We start from the raw sequence: 24,081 nt of genomic DNA, 5'->3' as shown, positions 1-24,081 counted from the left end.
CACTAAAAGATTCATGCAATCCCTCCATCCCGGATATGCTTGAGTGCTTTTAACAGGACATGTTTACAAGTGTAGGATGTTCATTTGGAAGGTGGAACAAAGAAGGATATCCAGAGAGGTGTGTGACAGCGAAGGTGACAGGGACCAGAGGTCCCCGCCTGACATGAAAACAGCTGATTGGCAGATACAACACTACTTCGACAGAAATAACCATGCAGACAGGGCCGTGTGGTCAGAAAGGAAACCCGAAAGGTCTGGGGATGGCTGGGTCCTCATTTATTGAATGATAAAATTATATAAACTCTTAAGTAGAGCAGAGATCCATTATCTAAAAGCAGCTGTGAAAACTCACAAGCAAGATATGTGTGAATACGGAGAATACGGAGAAAGGGAGAGGTGAGTTGTTTTCTGGATAAAATAAATGTTTGGTGAGGTGCAGAGAGGTGACTGGGGATACAGGTGAGAGGGCTCTGGGAAGCTTGCTTTGCTAGTGTCTCCGGTTCTATTTCTGAATATGAAAGTCTCACCACGTTGATCTCATCATCAGTCGTATAAAACTAAAGAGAGATTGAGGTCGTTCTTGAATGCTGAATAGAGCTTGTGGATTTTTTTTTTCAGCCACTGAAAGTTTTCACTCACTATCTGGAAATACATGTTATAGTTGAGAAGCAAATGGTAAGTACATTCCAACTGTATCTGTCTTGTTAGTTACTATTATCATCATCATCATCATCATCATCATTATGATTAGCAATGAATCATTAGAAAAGCAATTCTCCCGTGTCTCACAATCGATTTTTGACAGAGGAGAGTTGATAACTCCACATTACTGGCTTTTAATAAACTATCAATTCCTTGCACTCTTTTGCTGCTGTTGTTGTTGTTCCTTCATTATTCCTTTTGCCACAAGTGGAGGTTTGGGGTCTTTTATTACAACAGTTCCTTGGGTTTTACTTTACCTACTTGTCTGAGGATAGGCACGTATTCACACATACTTGCAAGAACCCGTGCACATCCTGTCATCTCTCTTCACAGACTCTCTTTCTCTGCCAATGCTGCAGCTGCCAGCAACTGCCACCAACGCGGTCAGGATTCTCGAGCCACTACATTCTGCTTCCTAGCTACACACCTCCCTCAACCCAGTCTCACTGGCTTTCATGATCCACTAATGTGTTCTTCATTTCCACACCTTTTTTTCTTTTTCTCCCAAAATGTTGTGTAAATAGGATCACTCGGTATGTAACATTTTGGGAGCTTTTCACACACAGATCCTGGAGATCTTCCCAGCCTTAAGTTACTTCCTGGGGCTGGAGAGGTGACTCTGCGGTTAAGAGCACTTGCTGACCTTTCAGACGACCTGAGTTCAGTCCCCAGCACCCACGTGGGAGCTCACAACAGCCTGTTAAGTCCAGCCCCTGTGATCTAGTGCCCTCTTCTGGCCTCCTTGAGCACTGCATGCATGAGGTGCACAGGTACACACACAGGCAAAACTCTGAGGTAGTCACATCTAAATCATTTAAAACTAACATTTTCTGTCTGGAACTATTATTCTTAATTTATTTTTCTTTATTACATTTTTATATTAATTAGTTTATTTACTTTGTATCCCAGCTGTAGCCCCCTCTCTCATTCCCTTCCAATCCCACCCTCTCTCTCGTCTCCTCCCTGCCCCTCTCTAAGTCCATTGATAGGGGAAGTCCTCTGCCCCTTCCATCTGACCCTAGCTTATCAGGTCTCACCAGGACTGGCTGCAATGTCCTCCTCTGTGTCCTAGCTAGGCTGCTCCTCCCACGGGGTGGTGGGAAGGTCAAAGAGATAGCCTCAGAATTCATGCCAGAGACAGTCCCTGTTCCCCTTACTACGGAAGCCACTTGGATACTGAGCTGCCATGGGCTATGTCCAAGCAGGGGTTCTAGGTTATATCCATGCATGGTCTTTGGTTGGAGAATCAGTCTCAGAAAAGACCCCTGTGCCCAGATATATTTGGTCCTTGTGAAGCTCCTATTCTCTCCAGGTCATATTAACTCTCTCTTCTTTCATATGATTCCCTATACTCTGCCCAAAGTTTGGCCATGAGTCTCAGCATCTGCTTTGCTACACTGCTATGTAGAGTCTTTCAGAGGCCCTCTGTGTTAGGCTCCTATCCTGCTTCTCATTTTCTCTTACTTCCAATGTCCATCCCATTTGTCTTTCTGAGTGAGGATTGATCTTCTTACCCAGGGTCCTCCTTCTTGTTTAGTTTCTTTAGGAGTACAGATTTTAGTATGTTTATCCTATCTTATAAGTCTAGTATCCACTTATAAGTGAGTATATACCATGTGTGTCTTTCTGTTTCTGGGATACCTCACTCAGGATGATCTTTTCTAGGTTCCACCTGCAGATTTCATGATTTCCTTGTTTTTAGTTGCTGAGTAGTATTCCATTGTGTAAATGTACCACAATTTCTATATCCATTCCTTATTCTTAATTTATTAATAGTGGAATTATATCTGTGTATTTTTCAGGTCTTTTTATTTTCCATTTTTTACACTATGTATCATGGTACAACTAAAATAATGTTAATTAAAACATGTTAGTGATTTAAACAGTTTATTACTTTGCTATATTAAAGTTCTAACAGAATTGCAGCCATCACTGTTAAGCAAATATGTGTATGTATAAACATATGTATATGTATTTGGCAATTTTATTTTATAGTATGATCATATCGGGGCTGATTCAACCATTGTCACTCAAAAGATTTTCCAGTTGGTTGGACTGGCAAATGCTGTAAGTATTTTCATTTTTGTCTTTTTAAAAATGCTTTTACACTTGTGGTCTTAGTTGCTTTTATATCACTGTGATAAAACACCTAGTAAGGAGAGCAGGGGCTGTCTCTGACATGGACCCTGTTGGCTGCTTTTGATCACTTCCCTCTGGTGGGGCTGCCTGGCCTGGCCTCAGTGGACGTGAGTAACCTCAATCTTGATGTGGTTTGATGTGCCAGGATGGGTTGGTGGGGGGGCCTCCCCTTTACTGAGGAGTAGGAGAAAAGGGGGTGAGGGAAAGAGAGAGGGAGGAAGGGGAGGCTGGGAAGAGGGGGGGAGGGGGCTGCAATTGGGATGTAAAGTGAATTTAAACAAAAAAAAAAGAGTGATAAACATAACAAAGGCAACTTACAGAAGGAGGGGTGTCTTTGGTCTCATCGCGTCAGAGGGTTAGAGTTCTTAATGGTGGAGAGAGCATGGCTGCAGGCAGCAGGCATGGCAGCTAGAGCTGGAACGGAAAGCAGGAAGCAGGGAGAGTGCATGGGGAGCGGTGTGCAGCTTTGGAACCTCCAACCCCACCTCCAGGGAAATAGTTCATCCCACCAGGCCACACCTCCTAAACCTCCCCAAACGGTGCCACTGAGTGGTGGCCAGCATCCACATGCCAGCGCCTCTGAGGGACACTACCCCAGAAACTACCATGTTTGCTGCTGTTCTAACAACCCCCATACCTCCTTTGGGGGCGCTGCATTAAGATTCATGCTGAGTGGTGTGAGGACCACCAAGTTGAGTTTGAAGTTTCTGCCCTCCTACCTTGTACAGTAGGTCATTGTAAGGGTCACACACGAAGAGACATCCCTCGAGGGGGCTTAGTTCTAGAAACACAAGCGTTTCCAAGTACCCAAGGGGCTAAAGAGATGTCTCAGTGGTGAAGAGCACTTGTTGCTCTTGCGGAGGACCTGGCTTCAATTCCCAGAACCCACATGGTATTTCCCAACCGTCTTTAACTACAGTTTTAGGAGATCTGACAACTTCTTCTGACTTCCTTGGTGCCCATACTTACATTCAGTCAAAATACAAAGAAAATAAAATGGATGAATCTAATTTCAAAGATCCAGTATGACTTTTATGACCAGGACACTTACCACTGAGTAACTAACACTTTTAAATAGCGACCTACACTGCAGGTTTAAGTGCATGACTTGAGCTCGTTTTTCAAAGCTCTTTTGCCCAGTCCCTTTAGATCATGTTGCTTGAACAGGTTTTCTGTCTGTGTTCTATTTTAGATCTTTGCCCCCTTTAATCTTACAGTAATTCTGACTTCCCTGGAGTTTTGGATGGATGAAAACAAAATCTCGACCACTGGCGATGCTAACCAGTTGCTCCACAGGTTCCTGAAGTGGAAGAAGGCTTACCTTGTTCTGCGTCCCCATGACATGGCCTTCTTACTCGTGTATGTGCATTTGCAAGCTATGACAGGTCATGCCAAGAAAAACTGGCATGTATGGCCCCCCTTCCCACAATACACAGGCGTTTTAGAGAGAAAACAAGTTCTCTGTGATTTCTCCCCTCTGTCTATACACGCAACCCTTATCATAACACCTTACTTACCATGGTTAGGGTGATTGGGGTCCCTCGCTTGTCGGTCTGTAGTTGAGCTCACCTCTTCAGTCCTGCTTCCAAGAGCCTGCTTACCAAAGTACACACATCACTCCAGCAAGGGCCCCTAGTTGTGCATTACAAGTTCATGACTGCTTGGAAGGCCTGTCTGGGTTCTACGAATGCAGCCATTTTGCTTTGCTTTAAAATAATATTATTAACAACATTATAATTATATATATATATAGCATAGTTTATTATTATTATAACAACAACAAGGAGAAACTGAACAGATGGCTCAGTGGGTATAGTGGGTACTGTGCATTTGTGAGGACCCAAGTTCAGAGTCCCAGCACCCGTGTGAAAGGCAGGTGGCCTGTGCTTTTGTGACCCCAGGGCAGAGAGTGTAGCGCAGACAGATCCCTGGAGTTTTCTGACCAGCCAGTCTAGCCCAAGCAGCAAGCAGCAAGCTCCAGGTCAGTTAGAGACCATGTCTCAAAAACTAAGGTAAAGAGGAGTAGCTGTGGCCCTTTAATACAGTTCCTCATGTTGTGGTGACCCTCAACCTAAAATTATTTTCATTGCTACTTCATAACTGTATTTTTGCTACAGATATGAATTGTAATGTAAGTATTTTTGGCAATGGAGGTTTGTCAAAGGGGTCTCAGCCCACAAGTGAAGAAACACTCTCCTAATTACCGTCAAGGTAATGCAGCCATACTGGGCTGAAATTTTTAGTATGCAAGCCTCTCCTATTTAATTGACACTTTTTTTTTCTACCATTGGTAATTTCAGAACATGGAGGAAATGCAGAGCTTTTAGTGTTCTGTAGCACGCATGCCTGCAGTCTGGCAGGCTAACTCCCCCAGGGTGTGAGGAGACTTCTCTTCCCTGACTGTGCCCCGTGCCAGGTTCATTGCCTTTTACTTTGTCGTTTTTTAAGGAATTTTATTTATTTTTATCGTATTTATTTCAGAGAATATATCCATTTTATTCTAAAATAGTCACTGCATTAAATTCATAGAAATCTATATGAAAATGCACCTTCTGGGCTGAAGAGATGGCTCAGTGGTTAAGAGCACCAGCTGCTCTTCCAGAGGTCCTGAGTTTAATTCCCAGCAGCCACATGGTGGCTCACAACCATCTATAGTGAGATCTTGTGCCCTCTTTTGGCATGTAGGTGTACATGCAGATAAAGCAATCATATAAATAAATAAATAAATCTTTAAAAGAAGAAAAGAAAATGCACTTTCTGAATTTTAACTGATTTTATCATTTTTAGAAAAAGCAGAAACATTGGGCACACCCTAACCCATGTCACAAAAATGTTAGTGGAAATTTTAAGGGTTTGAATCAGTGGGCAAAACTAAAATTTGTCCTATGAAAATAGAGCATTAACTGTGCATACTTTTGCAAAAGTCTGTGATAATAATCTGTTTTCAATTTAGCTACAGAGAGAATTCTGATTACGTCGGCGCCACCTTTCAAGGGAAGATGTGTGACAAGAGCTATGCAGGGGCCGTTGCTCTGGTATGCGATGCTTTAATCTGCTTGACTAAACGCTTAGTGGGAGGAGGACCTTTTGCTGGAGAGTACTCGCTCCTCTGTAGAGGACCCAGTTCAGTTCCCAGCACCTACTACACCCTTTAGCTCATAACTAGCTGGGACTCGAGCTCCAAGGGATCTGATGCTCTCTTGTGGCCTCCAGAAGCACTGCTCTCTCTCTAATCACTCACAATTTTTAAAAAGAAATTGATTGCTTTCTTGTTTTATTTTTTATTCCACATGTATGAGTGTTTTTGCATGCATGCATCCTTGTACACCACAAGCATGCAGTGCTCTCAAAGGCCAGAAAAGGGTGCCAGATCTCCTGAAACTGGAGCTGTAGACAGCTGTGAGCATCTATGTGGGTGCTTGGAATCAAACCTAGGTCCTCTGGAAGAGCAGCAAATGCTCTGAGGCACCGAGCCATCTCTCCAGACCTTGCACCTTGCAGTTTATTTTTATTCTGCACCTCAATATTCTAACTGGAATGGGTCCCACTTAAACTTATTTAAATTATTTTTTCTGAGGGTCTCCCTTGACTCACATTATCAAAAGACACGTTTTTGGCTCACTCCTGTGTTTGCGCTGTCGCCTGTAGCACACTGTTGCAAGGTGGACGGTACTTCTGTGGCTAGTACGGCGCATGCTTCCACGGCACTACGGTGGCTATCGTTAATAATTAATTGCCTCTCCCTAGCCGCAGGTGGAATGCCTCCCACAGTGTGTACACGCGCATTTGTGGTCTGGTGTGTTTTCTTTTCAGCACCCCAAAGCCGTAACTCTGGAATCACTTGCAATTGTTTTAGTTCAGCTACTGAGCCTGAGCATGGGGGTAGCGTACGACGACCCGAGCAAGTGCAAGTGCGGAGCAGGCGTCTGCGTGATGAACCCGGAAGCGATGTAAGAGCCTGGGCTTTGGCGCCTCCCCTCTATAGAGTTCACGTTAAGCCACTCCCTGCGTGTTCATTTAAAGGAAACGAACCTGTTAGAAGCTGGGCGTCTTGGGTAGGTTTCTATCGCTGTGATAAGACACCACGACCAAAAGCAAGTGGAGGAGGAAAGGCTTGGTTTCATCTTGGCAGAGTCCATCACTGGAGGAATCAGGGACTAGAACAGAAGCAGAGTCCTGGAGAGGCACCGGGAAAGCTGTTGACTGGCTAGCTCCTCATGCCTTCCTCAGCCAGCTTCCTTAGTCAACTCGGGACACCCTACCCACAGTGAGCTGAGCAGTCTTGCATCTGTTGATCAGTAAAATGCCCCACAGACATGCCCTCAGGCCGACCTGATGGAAACATCTTCTCAGTTGAGGCTCCCTCTTCCCAGAGGACTCCGGCTTGTGCCGGCTGAGCCTCAGCCCCAGTCCCTCTGCAGTGTTTAACCACTGAGTGGCCTCACTGCGAACTCCCCTAAGCCAATTAGTGGAGAAAGAAAAACAAATCTTTTTATGTTTGTTTGTTTGTCGTAATACAATTGTAATACAATTCTGTTTAGAACCAAAGACGGGGGGGGGGGGGGGGATGAATGTCCCGGTGAGTAGACTTCAAACAATCCCTCTGACCTTGCGCCTTTTGTGAGAGACGTGCCAGGGATCCTGGCTGTCACAGATTCCAGCGCTGTCACACTGACTCAGGCCTCTGGTCAGGATGTAGGTGCTGCAACGCTGTGCGTGCAGAGACAAGCAGATGTGGAGAAGAAGCATGTGGAGCCCTGCAGACTGAGCACAAAACACAGCTCTGGGTCCCTGAGTTTCACCCCCACCGAATCAATCAACACAACTGGATAAAAATTACTGGGGTTGGGTGGGGGGAGGTTGTAATCTGGTTTCTTAGTCCCTACTTCCTGAAGCACTGCATAAAAAGGGTATGTGCCCAGCATTGGCTTGAAGCCTTGAACACCATCTAGAGGGTGTGTGTGTGGGGGGGTGTACACAGAAGGATGTTCACCATCCACTTTCCTCTCTGTCATCCTCTGTGTGGGACCAGCACCTGACGGTTTGAATAGCCATGGAGTATCTCAGAACACTGCCCCCTAGGGACGTGAAGGGATAACTGCATGTGTGGGGGGGTCTATTTCCTTTTCATTTCCTACCAGAAAATACATACTTCAGAAGCAGCGCTCCGAATGCCTGCTAACCTTTTGACAACCAGCCTCTTCATCAGGCCACCCACAAAACAAGCCCCAAGATGAAAGGCTCCCACTGTCCACAGGGGCCTATCTTCAGGGACAGTAGCAGGATACGTACTGGCTCATGAGCGTAGTGTCCAGCCAGTGTGCCAGGATTCTCTCTCTTTGCTCTGGACTGTGAGTGTGGTGTGACCGGCTGCTTGAGTTTCACGGATAGATGGTGGCCTGGAATTGTAAACGGGATTAACCCCTTACTACCCGAAGTTGCTTTTGGTCAAGGCATTTTCTCAAAGCAGTAGAAATGAGAGCAGGTGGGTGGCACCCTTCAGAATGTAGGATTTCCTCATCTTCCATCATTGTTGAAGTGAATAGTTTGGTTTGCAGCTGTGGTCTATTGTGGTGTTTCTGGCACTGTGAAGGTCACAGGGTTTTACAACGTTGGTGTTGCTGCTTTCTAGCTTATTCGATAGAGCTGAGCAATGAGACCACCTAGGATTGGATTGTTCGTTTTTAGGAAGGGGCTTGTTTATTTTTAAATTACAAAAGTTGGGGGCTACTCTTTTGCCACTGTGCGTCCATCATCCATCATATCAAAATCAATTAGCTAAAAGTAATAAACTTCTTACTATAGTCTTCATTTGTTGCCCTTTGAGAGCAGATCTGTTCAAGGAACTCAAGTCTCTAACTAAATTCAGGAGATGTTGAATGGAGGAAAGAGAAAGAGAGCACCTATGGAGTCGGTGCAATGATTGGAGCTGTAAGCCCACTCACTACCTGGACGACCTGTCATTCACACTGTGCCCGAAGCAGCAGCCATTCCGTCCTCACAGAACGGTCACAGACGTGACAGCACCTCAGTGGGAAGCCTCGCTGCCATGGCCTGCTCCTTAGCCTTTGCAAGTCCTATTGAACATCCTTGAAAATGTTTTATAGCTGGGAACGGTGGTACACGCCTATAATCCCGGCACTCAGGAGGCAGAGGCAGGTGGATCTCTGAGTTCAAGGCCAGCCTGGTTTACAAAGCAAGTCCAGGACAGCAATGGTTACAAAGAGAAACCCTGTCTTGAAAAACAAAAACAAAAACAAAGTGTTATTTAGAGTGGTGTGTGTGCGTGTGTGTGTGTGTGTGTGTGTGTGTGTTCGAACATAATGTATGGGAGGGGTGCACATGCCACAGCATGTATGTGGAGGTCAAAGGACAGGTCTGAGTTGTCTTCTTCTACCTTTATGTGGGTTTCTAGGACTGAACTCAGGCTGCCAGGCTTGTGCAGTAAGCGACGTTAGCCATGGAGCTAACCTGCCAACTCTATTGCTTTGTCTCTACTTGTTCTCTGGTACTTAGATATAAACAATGCTGGTGAGATGGCGCAGTTGTCATGGCACTAGCTGCCATACCTGATAACCCAAGTTCAATTCCTGGATCCACTTGGTCAAAAAGATCCAACTCCTGCAAGTTGCCTTCTAACCTCCGCTTGCATGCTGTGACCCACGCATGCCCACACGCATACGTGAATAGGAATCACGTGACAGTGGTTGGAAATGTATAATCAATCCTTTTATGTGTAGCTAATATCACCGAAAGCTATGTTCAACTAGGTTGTGCCCACCCACAAACACACACACAATTGCAACCATGGGGATTTGTTTGTTCAAAAATCTCTGTTGGTCAGCCTTGTCTCAGTAACATCTTCACACAGCAATACAATACATGAGGCTCTGAGACCATCATGCTCATTATCTCACACCTGAGCAGCTTCATATAAGCCATGCCCACCATGGGAACATGTAAGCTTATGATCATAAGAGTGCTATGTGGTGTTATGGTTGAGAATAATAAAAACCATAATAAAATGACTTAAAAAAAATCTATTATTTAAGCAGGTGGCTTCAATCATATAGTCCTATTCTGGTTTTCCCTTTGGCTTATCTAATTATTTATTTGTTTGCGACAGTCAATGCTACCTCCCTGGAATTTACTATGTAGACCAGGATGATCTTGAACTTGGTGTAATACCTCCGCCTCTGCTTCCCAAGGGTTAGGATAACAGAGAGGTGATACCATGCCTGGATCACTGCTTCAATTTTAAGCAAACAAATAACCCTCCTGTGCTGTGCTGGAAGGAAACCAGCTAAATCAAGAGTGTTCTGGTTGACAAGTGCCTTAAAGGAAACATCAGTGAAGGGATTAAAGACTCGTGAAGGGGTGATGTTTTCAGTGTGTGCTGAGAAGCCATCCCTGTGGGGTGAACAGTTAGGAAGAGGGAGAACTGTCCGAGTGGATTGAGCAAACACTTCCTGGGCAGAGAAATTGGCCTTAGATCTAAGACAGGCAGGGAGGCCAGAAGGAGGGTGTCCAGCAGCATGAACGTGAGTGAGGAGAGGAAGGTGACTCGAGAGACACGGGCCGAGATCTCGTAGGCTTTGCTTTGGTGAGAAACTACAAGCGATCTGCACAAGAGGTCAGACAAGATGGATGGCGTTCCGAGCAAGGCACTGAGGGCAAGGACCGAAACGCCTGCTCAGCTGGGCTCCCTGCTTAACTCCTAAAACACGGTGAAGTCTGGAAAGCTGTCCTGGAGAACATGCTAGGAATGTAATTTGCAGGTGGACCCGAAAGTATTTCGTTATAGCCCTGGGGTTGGTGAGCTACAGAAGATACTTGGACATTTTGTCCTGGTCAACTCGAAGTTGGGACCTCTGTCCTTTTCCTGAGTTTTCGGTGCTTTGAGTGAATCCTCTTCTCAGCTCTAGGAGACACACTGTGCCTTTGTCTCTGTGTTAGAAAGAAGGAGCTGAAGTTGCTATGAGCTCTTACAAGAACACTGTCTCACTGGTGCTTCTGTTGCTGTGATAAAACACCTGACCAAAGCAACTTACAGGAGAAGGGTTTTTTTTTTTTTCAGGCTCACACTTCAGGCAGCCGTCTGTCGTGGTAGGGGAGTGACAGGAGCCAGAGCTCCAGACAGCTGAGCATCCACAGTCAAGAGCAGAGAGAGAGGAAGGAAGCAAGGCTTGTGTCGGTGCTCAGATACACTCTCCATTTCACACAGGCCAGGAGCCCCTTGCCCAGGGACTGGCCCTGTCCACAATTAAGCTGTCTTCCCACATCAGTTAATTGAAGGCAGTGCTCACGGGGTCCTAAAATCCTCAGCCGTGCAGGTCCCTCAGAGATGCATGTAATCACATACATCCTTCTGTGTACTTCACATCTCCTCTAGCGGATGTACACGCACGGCCCTGTTGTGATGTGTTCAGGGGGCAGGGCCAAGGGAAACCGCCTGTTCTCCCTGAGCAGATACAAGTTCTCCCCAGGACTTTTGATCCATAGTTGGCTGAATCTCGTAAGGCTGAAACTCAGTAACTCCTAGTGCCAAGTGTGTTTTGTGCTAGGACTGAATAACTCCACAGGATCCTTCCCCACACTTGCTGGTCTCTTGAGTATGCAGTACGACAGCACCTACCTCCTCGGTGTTATAGCCAAGGAGTGTGTCAAGCTGGATCCCTGCCCCGCCTGGCCCCACATAAACCCAAGGCTGGCCACTGTCCTCCACGCATGCGAGCATGCCTGTGCTACTTAGTCCTTGCACAGTTGGCTCCCTGGGCAGACGGAGATCTGCACGGCCCTCGGGAGTACTTGCTTCCTGCCTAATGTTGTATTCTGAGGGTAGAGGGTCCACAGGAACTCCAACACTTGACATCTGGGCTCTTTTCAGTCATTCCAGCGGTGTAAGGACCTTCAGTGACTGCAGCATAGAGGATTTTTCTAAGTTTATCTCAAGTCCAAACTCCCATTGTCTTCAGAACCAGCCGAAGCTACAGCCATCTTACAAGGCGCCCGTCTGTGGGAACGGAAAGTTGGAAGGAGATGAAGTTTGCGACTGTGGAGGAGACAAGGTCAGTGCCGATTCAGGAGGATATGGCCAGAACCTCCCAAGTATTAACACCTACACACCTACATCATCCTTCTGTCCATTTGCTTCATTTCTCATAGTCACCCTTCTTCAAGGGCCTTTGCAAGGAACACACTGACAGACTCAAGGGTGAACTAATGTCTTGGCATATTACTGATTGGTGGATTATCCATACAAATACACTTGCTTTTTATCCCATCCTAAAGAAATGGTACACAGTGAGCATTTGCAAGCTGACGACTTGATGATTGATGCATGTGTACCATAAGAAAGCCACCACAACTAAGCCTGTCCACTCACATCATCAGCATGCTTTTTTCTTTTCTTTTTTCCTACCAAAGAACCTCTCTGTGTAGCCCATGCTGGCCTCAAACTCAAAACCAATCTTTGGTTCCAGCTTCTTGAGTGCTGGGTTTGCAAGCTTAAGCCAATGATCTCTGACTTATGGGCTCACCATCTTCCTCCTGCCTCTCCTCTCCTCTTTTTCCTCTTTCTCCTCTCACTCCTATTTTTCTCTTTCCTCCTCCCCTCTCATTCTTGTCCTTTCCATCCTCTCCTTCTCTTCTCCCTCCTGCCCTGTCCTTCTCCTCATTCCTCCTCCTCTCCCTCCCCTCCTCTTCTCTCCTCTTCCTCTCCTACTCTCTCTCCTCTCCACTCTCCCTCCTCTTTCCCGTTCTTTCCCTCCAGTCTCCTCTACTTCCCTTGCCCTCCTCTCCTGTTAAGAGTTAGGATGCAATCACTTAGCGATTTGCAAGTGCTTTGCTTGGATATATTTTCTTGCAACTGTCCGAGATGAGCAATCTTTTTATCTCCATATTGGAAAGCAAGAACTAAACTTGATGTCATTAAGTAACTCTCACAAGGATATTGTCTTAATTTCATTTCTTTTGCTTTGATAAAATGCCCTGACAAACGCAACTTAGGGTGAGCTGACATAAACCATTTATCCCCAAATTCTTGTAGAGTGCTAATAATTGATGGCAAGCAATCTCTCATTTCTCTCTCTTATGTCAGGATTAGGACACAACCTCTTAGCAAACAAAAAATATACAATGCAGTCTGTTCACTGCAGTCACTACCGAACATTAGACCTCCACAGCGTATTCATGCCACTTATCCACATGTAACATCTCTGGACACCTGTGTCCATCCTTCCCTGCTATGTGCCTTCCATTCTAATTTTTCAAACAAGCCATTTTGAAGGTTATTAAGTCCTCTCCCAGCTTCCTTCTCTTCCTCTCAGGCACACTCTTGCCCAGCCTTTCGAGTAGAGTTATTTGCCATTCAGAGAGGCAGATGTGAAGTTCTTGCTGTGGACTAAGAAAATGCAGATGGCATATTTGTAGTTTGGTAATGAAACTTTATTGGCTTTTACCAACATTTAATCACCAAGTTAAATTCAATATTTATGTCAAAATTATTTGAAATATACCTATAACCATAGGGAGTTTTTTTTTCCCCCAAACCAGGTAAGTCTTATGTAAAACTGTGGGGTTGGAGGGAGGAGGGATGATAGGATGAAGGTAAATGAGATAATAGGATAAAATGAAGTGGAAACAAGCTGTTATCATAACTGCTGCGAGTACTGTGTCCCTGGGGAACCAGGGGGCAAGTGGTCATCAGGATTCTCTATGGCTGGGGACACTGATAATGTACCCCTCACAACAGAAAAAGTGCGTTTCTGTTACTTAAATGGCGTCCGGTTTCCTTTCCTGCTGCTTTGATAATCTACACGGACAAAGTGGTTTGGAAGAGCAAGTGTATATTTTAGCTCCCAGCTCCCAGGTGTAGCCAGTCCATCACTGCAGAGAAGTCCAGGCTGCAGGAACTTGAAGCAACTAGTCACATCCACGGTTGACAGCAGAGAGAGAACAGTGCCTGCATATTTCCTCAAGCTCAGTAACTCTTCTACTCTCACACAGCCCAGGACCCAATCCTAGGGAATGGTGCTGCCCACAATGAGCAGGCCCTCCCGGCCACTGATGTAGCCGAGACATTCCTCTACAGACATGTCCCCAGGCCAGCCTGATTTAGACGGTCCCTCACCGAGACTCCTCTCCAGCTGATTCTAGACTGTAGCAAGCTGACAAAACAACCAGAAATTAATAGTGTGTTTTTAAGAAATTGCTGCCCATCACCCTGGAGGTTTTGCTTGCTTTGGCTTGAGTGGAAACACACTGAATCTTCCCACTCAAAGTTGACAACAGTGTGTTTTAGCTTCATCCCATGCCACCGAATTGAGTTCTAACCGCTGCAATATCCCTTCCCTGTAGATGCCCATGTGGGGAGCAACAGCTGTGATGTTCACTGAGCAGAACAGTTGTGTAAAATGCAGAAACCTTCCCGTGCCCTCATGAGAGTCTTGCTGGAAATCACACTAAGAAAACTGACCTCCACAGCTAAGTCTGGTCTGCTTACAGCATGTTTTCCCAACTTACCATTTGAAATCTCTGGGGATTAAAAATGTGTGTAAGAGGCTAGAGAGATGGCTCAGAGGTTAAGAGCACTGGCTGCCCTTCCAGAGGACTTGGGTTCAATTCCCAGCACCTACAATTCCCACATCAAAACTGCAACTCCAGTTCCAGGGGACCTGACATGTCCACACTGATGTACATTCAGGCAAAACACCAATTCACATGAAATAAAAATAAGAAAAAATTATTTTCAAAACACGTATGTATGTGTGTGTGTAAATGTAGGTTCCAGTTTTATTAACCCTAATAGTTAAAGCTAGTAAAGCAGATCGCACTCCTTTACTAGTGATGCCAAAGCAGCAACCTCAGTCACGTTCAAATCCTGCTTCATCTTCCAGCCCTTCATTACAAAATTAAAAATGACTGCTATATGTGGCAGTATTATGCCTGCAGCCCAAGTACGCTAGGAGCAGGGATGGAAGCAGAAGAATCAGGTATTCGAGGCCAGCTTTGGCGGAATGCCTTTGAGGCCAGCATGGACTAATGAGACCAAGTCTCAAAAGAAAAAGGGATGGGGTTGGAGAGAGGGCTCGGCAGAGGACTTGAGTTCAGTTCCCAGCACCCACACGGCGTCTCACAACCATCTGTGATTTCAGATCTGGGGATCTGCTGCCCTCTTCTGACCCCAGTGGGCACCTACAGTCATGTATTCCATGCACACACACATGCACTCTCACACACAGAAAGAATTTTTAAGGAAAAAAAAATCTTTAAAATGCCCATAAACTATTATTGAGAGTTATATTACTGAGGCTCCAAAGTGTCTCATAAATCCTGACTGTAGCTTCTCTTTATCCCACATCCTATATTTATTCAGCCTTTGTCTACCAGGGACCACCTCAGTGTCTCCACTGGGACGGATACTGTGGTATCAGAGGAGTCTAATGCTGACCCAGCAAGCTCTGTCCTAGGAATAGAGACTAGGAGGTTAATGCTTAGTAGTAGATCAATGTCTGTAGGTGGAAAAGAAGTGACTCCGTTTCTTTCCCTGTTTGCCAGCATGAAAGGCAAGTGCCCGTCTGTAGGCTATGTAACATGTGGCCATTAAAATGTCGATGCAGTGTGAATGGATTCAGAAAGACACTTCAGGCGTGTGGTCTGCCTTTCAGGGCTGTGAACAGAACCCATGCTGTAACCCTACCACCTGTGGGCTGTCCGTCGGTTCAGACTGTGCTTCGGGGCCATGCTGTCAGGACTGTAAAGTAAGAGCCTTTTCTTTCTTTTTTTTAATTTTTTCCCACTTTTTTAAAAGATTTTTTTTCTTAATTATTTTTATGTGTATGGGTGTTTTGTCTGAGTACCATGTGCATGTCCGGTGCCCACAGAGACCAGAAGAGACCGTCAGATCCCTTAAGACCAGAGTTACAGATGGTTGGCAGGTGCCGCAGGTGCCATGTGGGTGCGGGGCACTAAACTTGGGTTCTCTGGACAAACAGCCAGTGCTCTTAACCACAACCATTGAGCCATCTCTTCAGACTCAAGCTTTTTCTTTTAAAGAATATTAACATTTCTATTTTTTTTTTTTTTGCATTTGTGGGTGATTTATCTTTATATCACAGTTATTACTATATGGACCTTTTCAAAATTAACTTATAATTCCTTTTTCCAAGTTTACCATTTTTTTTTTAAATTCTCCTTTCATATAATATATCCCAACTGCAGTTTCCACTCCTCCCAGCCCTGCCCCCTCCCTGCCCTCACACATAAGCTCCCTCTCCCCCAGATCCATTCCTTCTCCATTTCCCTTCAGAAAAGACCAGACCTTCCAGGGATATCAACCAAATACAAACCCTCATATCAAAAGGCTGGGTGAGGCAACCCAGCAGGAGGAAAAGGGTCCCATGAGCAGGCAAAAGAGTCGGAGACACCTCCCCCATTCCCACTGGCAGGAGTCCCAAACAAACCCAAACACCAAGCTAACACAGACATAGAGGACCTAGTACACACCCTTGCTGCTTCAGTCTCTGGGAGTCCCTGTGAGCGCTGTTCAGTTGATTCCATGGGCTGTGTTTTCCTGGTGTCCTCCTGGTATCCTCAACCCCTCTGGCTTCTGCAATCCCCCCACACCCCACTTCCACAGGACTTCGTGAGCTACAAGTAGAGGGACCCCATGAAGGTCGCCAGGCATTTCTATTTTTTTTCTTTTCATTTTTTGTGTACAGGGTTTCTCTGTGTAACCCTGGCTGTCCAGGACTCACTTTGTAGATCAGCCCGCCTCTGCCTCCCTGAGTGCCGGGATCACAGGCATGCACCGCCACACCCAGCTGACATTTCTATTCTTAAGAAAAATAATTTTAAATATTTTATTCTGTTTGTATAAATTTTCCACCTGAAATGTCAAGATTATTGTTGACAAGTCTTTCAATTATGAAATTAATTTTATTTAGCATTTGTATAATATTTGAAAACTAAAAACTAAAACAAAGTACGGGTTGTATGAAATGGCTGAAATGGAAATATCGCTCCTATTACGTGACATCTATAATTAAACCTGTACTGCAAGCAGCACATGTTTTAACTTAATAGTGTATTATTATTATTATGATGTTTCAGTTTTTTATATGTGTGATATATTTACATCATTTCCCCTCCCTCCTTCCCCCTCCAACTCTTCCCACAACCCTTTCACTCTTTTTTCTTAAATCCATGGCTTCTTTTTAGTTATTTTTGTTACATACATATTTACATATGTAAATGTAACGCACTGAGTTCGTTCGCCATTGCCTATGCGTGTGTAGAGCTGACGGCTTGGGGTTGGATGATGAGTGCGGTGGCTTGCCCCTGGGGAAGACTCATTCTCCCTCTCCCAACAGTCACTGGTTGCCCGTCTCTTCATCTGGGGTGGAGCCTTGTGAGAGTGCCTGTCCACCCCCGGGGTGTGTGTGTGTGTGTGTGTGTGTGTGTGTGTGTGTGTGTGTCGGTAAGAGCCTTTATTTCCACATGACCTACACAATCTCTCCGCTTCTCTGCCGCCTCGTTCTCCGTGACCCGCCTCACCCGTCAGTTCAAGAACAAAGGGGAGGACTGCAGACCTACCAGCGACGAGTGCGACGTCCCGGAGTACTGCAACGGCACGTCCGCAGTGTGTGAGGAGGACTTCTTCGTCCAGAACGGGCATCCGTGTGGAAACAATAAGTGGCTTTGCATTAACGGCACGTGTCAGAGTGGAGCGAAACAATGCCGGGAATTATTTGGCAGCGGTACTTTTACTCATTTGATTTTTTTTTCCACTTAAGCATTTTCTGGGTGCTGAAAGGAAATGGACGGGTCTGTTTCGTTTTGTCTGTGGCACTGAGAATTGATCCAAGGCCACACCTGCCACAGGAGCTCAGCATTCCCTACCGCCAATATCCCCAGCCCCCACCCACTTTTCCACTCTTTATTTTTGAGCTGGTGTCTTGCTAAGCTTCCCGGGCTAGCCTTTAACTCGCTCTCCATCCCAGTCAGGCCTTGACTTTGTGATTCTCCTGCCTCAGCTTCCTAAGTAGCTGAAGTTACAACCTGAGCCACCAGACCCGGTTAAGAAATAGATGATATCAAAATGGGTGATATCAAAATCCAAGGAAGAACATTGGGCAGTTCATTCAAGGAATGCCCTCCCTGGACCCAGAATAAAAACAGTAACTTGAAAGGATTCTGAGTAGGGAAAAAGAGTGATTTTTGTTGCCAGTTACTAGTTACGCCGTTATCATGGGATTTCCATGTTTTCTGAGAAATCATAACCCACAGTGCTCTGCTTTTCTCTTTCTTTCCTCAGGATTTTCTTTGTTGTTGTTGTTTTGATGTTTTTCTGTCATCATGATATGGTGTGTGTGTGTGTGTGTGTGTGTGTGTGTACACTTGTGCGTGTGGGTTGCTCTTCATTGTTGTAACACATATTTGACATAAAGGCACTTAGAAAAGTTGGGTTGGAGTAACAGCTTAGTTGGTAAAGTGCTTATCGTGTGCAATGACCAGGCTTTGGTCCCCAGACTCCATGGAGAAAGGCCTGGCACGTTGCATGGCGCTTGCAGTTTCAGCAATGGGAGGGCAGAGACAAATGGGTCTCCGCCTTGGCCCCTGAGGCTAGGTGGCCAATCAGTCCAGCCAAATCTGTGAGTTCTGGGTAAACTGAGTTCCTGCCTCAAAGAGCAAGATGGAGAGCAGCTGAGGAAGACACATGAAGTTAAGCTCTGGCCCACACAACTAGACACAAACGCACACAAAGACAAAGGAGGGAGGAGGAGAAAGAGTGATGGAAAGTAGAGAGAAGGAAGAGAGGACACTGTTTGGCTCAGTCTCGGGCCTTGGTGTCCTTGGCCCACTACTTTCAGCGTACTCTGTGTTGGTGAAACGGCACATCATGGCAAGGGCCTGTGGAGGAAACTTAACGCTGGCCAGGAAGCAGAGGAACGAGTGTCTGCTGGGGGTCTGAGCCTCCCCTTGAAGAACACCTCCCCCCCCACTGTGGCTTACCTTCCACCAAATGTTCCAGCACCGCGCATTTAACACTGAGTCTGTGGGAACATTCAGAATCCAAACTACAGCTCTGTGTGTTTCTTCTTTATTTTTTAAGTGTATTTATTGTTGTTACTGGTGTGTGTGTGTGTGTGTGTGTGTGTGTGTGTGTGTGTGTGTGTGTATGATGCATCATGCAGATGTGCACACCTGTGGAGGTCAGAGGACAACTTTCAGGATCCAATTCCCTCCTCCCACTGTAGGTTCTCGAGATGGAAATCTGGTCTGGTTTGCATGGCAATTACTTTTAACTGCTGAGCCATCATGCTGGCCCAGCTGCGAACGTCTGCTTAGCGGTCTCCAAGTGTCGTGGAACTAAGTGTTACATTATCACACACACCTCAGAAATCAAGCATGTGCTTCTATTTAATCATCTAGAATGTCTTCCATTTCTATTTTTTGATACTTGGGGTGGGGGGGAAGACTCTGAAGGAGCAGTTAGAATTTTTAACCATCTCTCCACTCCACCTAGTTCAGTTCAGCTGCTTTTTTCTTTCTTGTGGATTGTATCCTTGTGATATTTTCCCTTGTATATGTCAAGATACTTTCTCAGTCATTTTCACGCAGCTAGCTGTCTTTGTTCTGTTTATTCCTGAGTGACATTTCAGGTGAAGACATATCTTTAGCTAAGAGTTGTTGGCCCAGCTTTCCTCTTCCGCAGCTGGTGTTGGAAGGGTCTGTCTGGGGACTGCATGTCCTGCAGATGGGGCGCCCATCTTTTTACTCTGCTATGACCTGAAAGGTGAGGCCACTCTTCTGGATTCACTGGATATTGGTTGATAATTGCTCTTCATCTGACATCATGCCTCATTCATAGATCTCCAGGGTTTTCAGCTGAGCTCTGGTACACACACAGGCAGGTGTAAACCCATGCTGCAATCAAAGCCAGTTCTCCAGACTCCAGTTCCTCTCTTGCCCTTCTTTCCTCTCCGGAGGAAGCTGGAAAGGAGCCAATGGGGTGTGAAGGGTCGAATATTGTCCCCGTGGCTATGAACTGCTTTGAGTCTGCCTGCTTTCTGGTCCACAAACAATCTACTGCCTTAACCAAGCTCAAAAATCTTTATTTCTTATCCACAACCAACTTGGCAAATGATTTCTGAGACCAAATGACCCATTAGCTTTGCGTTCACTAACTGAGCACCCAGTGACTGTACAGGGATACGGTTGTGGCTGGTCACCTTCCTCCAGCCCAGCAACGTAGTGGTCAAAGGTCCCCGTCAGTGGTTTCAACAAGAGTAGAATGGATGGAGGTTGAAAACAGAAACTGTTCTCTAAGTAGTTTGGATCTTGGGAGAATTGAAGCTAGAAAAATCAGAGACAAAATAATTGGTGAGTGGTTTGGTTGAAAAGCTGTTTATGCAAAAAAAAAAAAAAAAAGAAGTCTACCTTTGTTCACCAGTGAGTCTGTTATTTGTTTAGAAGACTAGCTTTCTCTTTTACGTGTATGGGGTTATTAACATTACACATTAGGCACTGTGTAGACCATGTCACATCTCAAGTACTTCACTGAAGCGGGTTTGTGCCATCCCCCATCTGCCTTCCATTCAGTTCTATGTGACGGTTGTATTCTGTGTGGTGCGTCCTGAACCACTTCAGGGCGTGAAAGCGTTCGCTCCTTATTTTAATGCCGCACACTAAACCTCCAGAACGACCAACACCTTTTTGCCTGTCTACCCAATTTCCAGATGCCGACTTTGGTACAGATGAATGCTACAAAGAGCTGAATTCCAAGACTGACATATCTGGGAACTGTGGGATCAGCACTACCGGGTACACGGCCTGCAGACCTACGTACGTCTCCTGAAATGCGCCCAGACTCTGTCACCTCACACACGTCAGAGGTGCAGAGAGAGGCTCCGTGTTGTTTCCCACACACCCAGGCTGCTGTCCCGGTTGATTGGGACTTTGGCTGGGCCTGAGTTATTCTCTGTCTTTTGCCACTCTGTTTTATTTCTGCAGAGGTCCTCTGGTCAGCCGTAAGCATTCAGTTTTTTAAAAGTTTATATGCTGTCTCCGTAATTTTACGAAGAGCGAACAATCCTGGCTTGGGGAGATGGCTCAGTGCATGAAGCGCATCCTACTCAATCATAAGGGCTGGAGTTCAGATCCCCAGTGCCCACGTAAGAGCCAGGTGTGACGGTACACATTTGTCAGTCTGCTGTTGGAGAACAGTGGACTCGCTGCCAGCCAGTCTAGCTGTAATGGTGAGCTCCAGGTTTGTCAGGCCGCCCTGCCTTAAAAAAAAAAAAAAAAAAATTGAGGCAGATCTGGATGGATAAAGACCTGTCATTGACCTATGGTCTCCACACAGATGCGCATAGGGAAGTGCATGCACAGACACACAACGCATACACATTACACACACAGATGCACACACACAAAGCTTGTTTTTTCTGTAAATTTTTGTTTTATGTGTATGGACATATGTCTGTGCGTGACTTGCATGCCTGACACCCAAGGAGGCTAGAAGAGGGTGTCACATCTCATGGAAGAGGGGGTATGGTTGTGAGTTAACCCATTGGGTGATGGGAATCAAACTTAGGTCTTCAGGAAGAGCAGCCAGTGCTCTTAACCACTGAGCCATCTCAGCCAAGGATCGGGCATTCTTTATACAGGTAAGGTAGAAGAAAAGGAAACATGCTAATGAAGAGCCTGTAAGGCCATGACCAGGGGCATGTGCAGGAACAGGACAAACACATGGTGTTTCTGACATACGGTGACATCCCCCAGGGCCACCTGCAAGCACCGAAGTTTTGGCGCCCTAGAGACATCCCCTAGAATTTGGCCTGTGTTGGGGGCTTTTTTTCAAGGGTGTCAGAAGGAAATGTTTGCTGTAAAAATGTTTTCATGAAGCTGGGGCAATTCCATGTCTGTGTGTTCTAATACGTATGTGAGGAGGGAAGATTAGGGTGTTAAGGCAAGGCTGTGGTTGCTCTGTCATACTGGCTGGGTGATGGGATGACTGCTGAATGTGAGGGTCACACAGTACGCATGCTCTCGCTCTCTCTCCCCGCCTCTCTGTCTGTCTCTCCTTTTCTCTCTCTCATGTGTATGTGCGTGCATGTATGCTTACATATACACGCGTGTGTCTTGTATGCAGATATGATTTGCTGAAGGTGCCAGTGTCCTGGCTCCATCTTTTGTGGTTGTGTATCTCCTCTGTACACCCATGTTGTACTGAGAATTTTGCAATTTTTTAAAAGAAAACAAAGATTATAAAAATGTGGTTTTGTATTAAATCACAATTTTATTGTGAGTAAGGTTCAAATACAAGTGAAAAAAAAATCACAAACAGTAGCCCAAATAACCGCTGAGTTCACAATGAAGCTGTTAGCAATGTGGGAAGGACTCTGAGCATGTCCCTCATAACTAATTGCCTACATCTTCTTGCCAACCCCAGTGCTTAATTTAAGTCTATTTGTTTTTGACATCACATTCAAGTATCTCTCTGTTAAAATTATGGCTTATGTTTATCTGTAAATTACAGTGACCTGAGGTGTGGGAAATTAATATGTAGATATGGAAGTGAAAATATCATTAAAATAAGATCTGCCACTGTTATTTATGCCAATATAAGTGGGGCAATCTGCATCTCCCTGGAATATACCAAAGGTCATGAAGAGAGTCCGATGATGTGGGTGAGAGATGGAACTGTCTGCAGCGCAAAAAAGGTAGGCAGCCAACCTCTCCCAGTAACTCCCAGTGTTCCGTTGCATGTCTTTATTGGTATATATGCCTAGTAACATGTTCTCTTGGGGCTGGAGAGGTGGCTCAGAGGTTAAGAACACTGGCTGTTCCTTCCAAGGTCCTGAGTTCAATTCCCAGCAACCATATGATGGCTCACAACCATCTATAGTGAGATCTGGTGCCCTCTTCTGGCATGTAGGTGTACATGCAGGCAGAACACTAAAGTCTTAAAAACAACAAAACAAACAAACATGTTCTCTCAAAATGTAAGTGTGCAGTCAACATAGAAGTTTGGAAAATAAGAACAAATTTCAAAGAATAAAATGAAATGAAGCCATTGAACTTGCACAGCTGATACTGCTGTGGATACCTCATTGGCTGCTTCACGCTCTCGGTGGAAGTCACACAAACTCCCAGAAGAGACAATCTCATGGTTCACCCATTGCATTTTGTTGTATTTTCAAAACGTTGCAGAAAGAGAGCACTTCTGATGTGGATTATCTTTTGGTGTGGTTATTCTTAAATAATAAAGGGTTCACAAAGTAAAGCAAAAAAAAAAATCAATTTAGCTAGCATGTGATGGTTGGTTTTAACTCGCAATTTGCTGCCTGGAAAGAGAGTCTCAGCTGAGGAAATATCTAGATCAGATTGGTCCAAGAGCATCTGTAAGGGATTGTTAATTGATGGAGGAAGACACAGCCCTTGCGGGCAGCAGCATTCCCTAGGCAGGAGATCCTGAACAGTATTAGTGAGAAATCCAGCTGAGAGCAGAGGAGCAATTAAGCATGTAAGCCTGCACGTATTCAGTTCTCCCTGTTCTTGATTATGGATGGGAGGTGACTGGCTGCTTGAGTTCCTGCCCTCAGTGATGGAGCACAGCGAGGAACTGTAAACCTGACAAGTTCTTTCCTCTCCGAAGTTGTTTTTGATCGGGACGCTTTATCACAACAGAAATGAAACTAGTGTATCACGTGTCTGACAGATGCTTGTGATTTCCACTTTCACATGTATTACCCTGTGCATGTGGTGTGTTAAGACCCCCCTCAGGCCTTTTCTCCCCCAACACTTCAGGCACCCAATATCGACCGGAGTTCTCATGCTATTCATTATGTTCCTAGACTTATTCATCCTCCATCATCCTTCACTTTAAGTTGTAGTACTGCAAGATCACATGACTTCTCTGAATCTTTGTCTCATCACTGCCGGCTTTCTGTCGGTTTCTGCGCTCCTCCTAGTTTCCATACATAAGTAATGTCACGAAGTATATGTTGTTCTGCATCTGTGTGATGTCACTTATCATTAGAGTTCTTCCATATCGCCAAAGTCAGATTTGATTTCCTTTTAAAAACTAAGTAATATTTTATGGGTAGAAGGAAGATAGACACATGCAAAGGTAGAGCCACAATTTTGTTTTCCAAATGAAATATTTTAAATTTCATTAGTATATCAAACAGTGTATTGTGCAACATCTGTATACAAGATCAAAATTAAACCATT

The 24,081-nt window shown here is 45.3% G+C and overlaps 1 protein-coding gene and 1 long non-coding RNA gene across 3 annotated transcripts in view; one reads left to right on the top strand and one right to left on the bottom strand.

Annotated features, from left to right (window-relative positions):
- The window catches only part of Adam2 (ADAM metallopeptidase domain 2), a 42,278-nt gene that overhangs the window by 12,177 nt on the left and 6,020 nt on the right, over positions 1 to 24,081 (top strand). The window contains exons 7-16 of the mRNA XM_021654859.2: positions 619 to 675; positions 2,698 to 2,769; positions 4,034 to 4,200; positions 5,795 to 5,876; positions 6,655 to 6,791; positions 11,729 to 11,909; positions 15,510 to 15,602; positions 17,405 to 17,600; positions 20,583 to 20,688; positions 22,385 to 22,568. Coding sequence (XP_021510534.1) covers positions 619 to 675; positions 2,698 to 2,769; positions 4,034 to 4,200; positions 5,795 to 5,876; positions 6,655 to 6,791; positions 11,729 to 11,909; positions 15,510 to 15,602; positions 17,405 to 17,600; positions 20,583 to 20,688; positions 22,385 to 22,568 — 1,275 coding nt within the window. The remainder of the gene's footprint in view (positions 1 to 618; positions 676 to 2,697; positions 2,770 to 4,033; positions 4,201 to 5,794; positions 5,877 to 6,654; positions 6,792 to 11,728; positions 11,910 to 15,509; positions 15,603 to 17,404; positions 17,601 to 20,582; positions 20,689 to 22,384; positions 22,569 to 24,081) is intronic.
- Positions 256 to 7,245, bottom strand: LOC132656496 (uncharacterized). Of its 2 annotated transcripts, none has more exons than XR_009594242.1 (4): positions 6,874 to 7,245; positions 4,359 to 4,434; positions 3,160 to 3,255; positions 256 to 642 (listed from the first exon to the last, which is right to left on the bottom strand). It is a non-coding gene; the product is annotated as an uncharacterized LOC132656496 (long non-coding RNA). The 2 variants fall into 2 exon arrangements; XR_009594243.1 differs by lacking the exon at positions 6,874 to 7,245 and adding an exon at positions 6,436 to 6,510.

Source organism: Meriones unguiculatus, chromosome 9 (assembly GCF_030254825.1).
Source record: "Meriones unguiculatus strain TT.TT164.6M chromosome 9, Bangor_MerUng_6.1, whole genome shotgun sequence".
Classification (NCBI taxonomy): Eukaryota; Metazoa; Chordata; class Mammalia; order Rodentia; family Muridae; genus Meriones; species Meriones unguiculatus.
The sequence above is the reverse complement of the archived record's forward strand: the minus strand, read 5'-3'. Positions and strand labels throughout refer to the sequence as shown.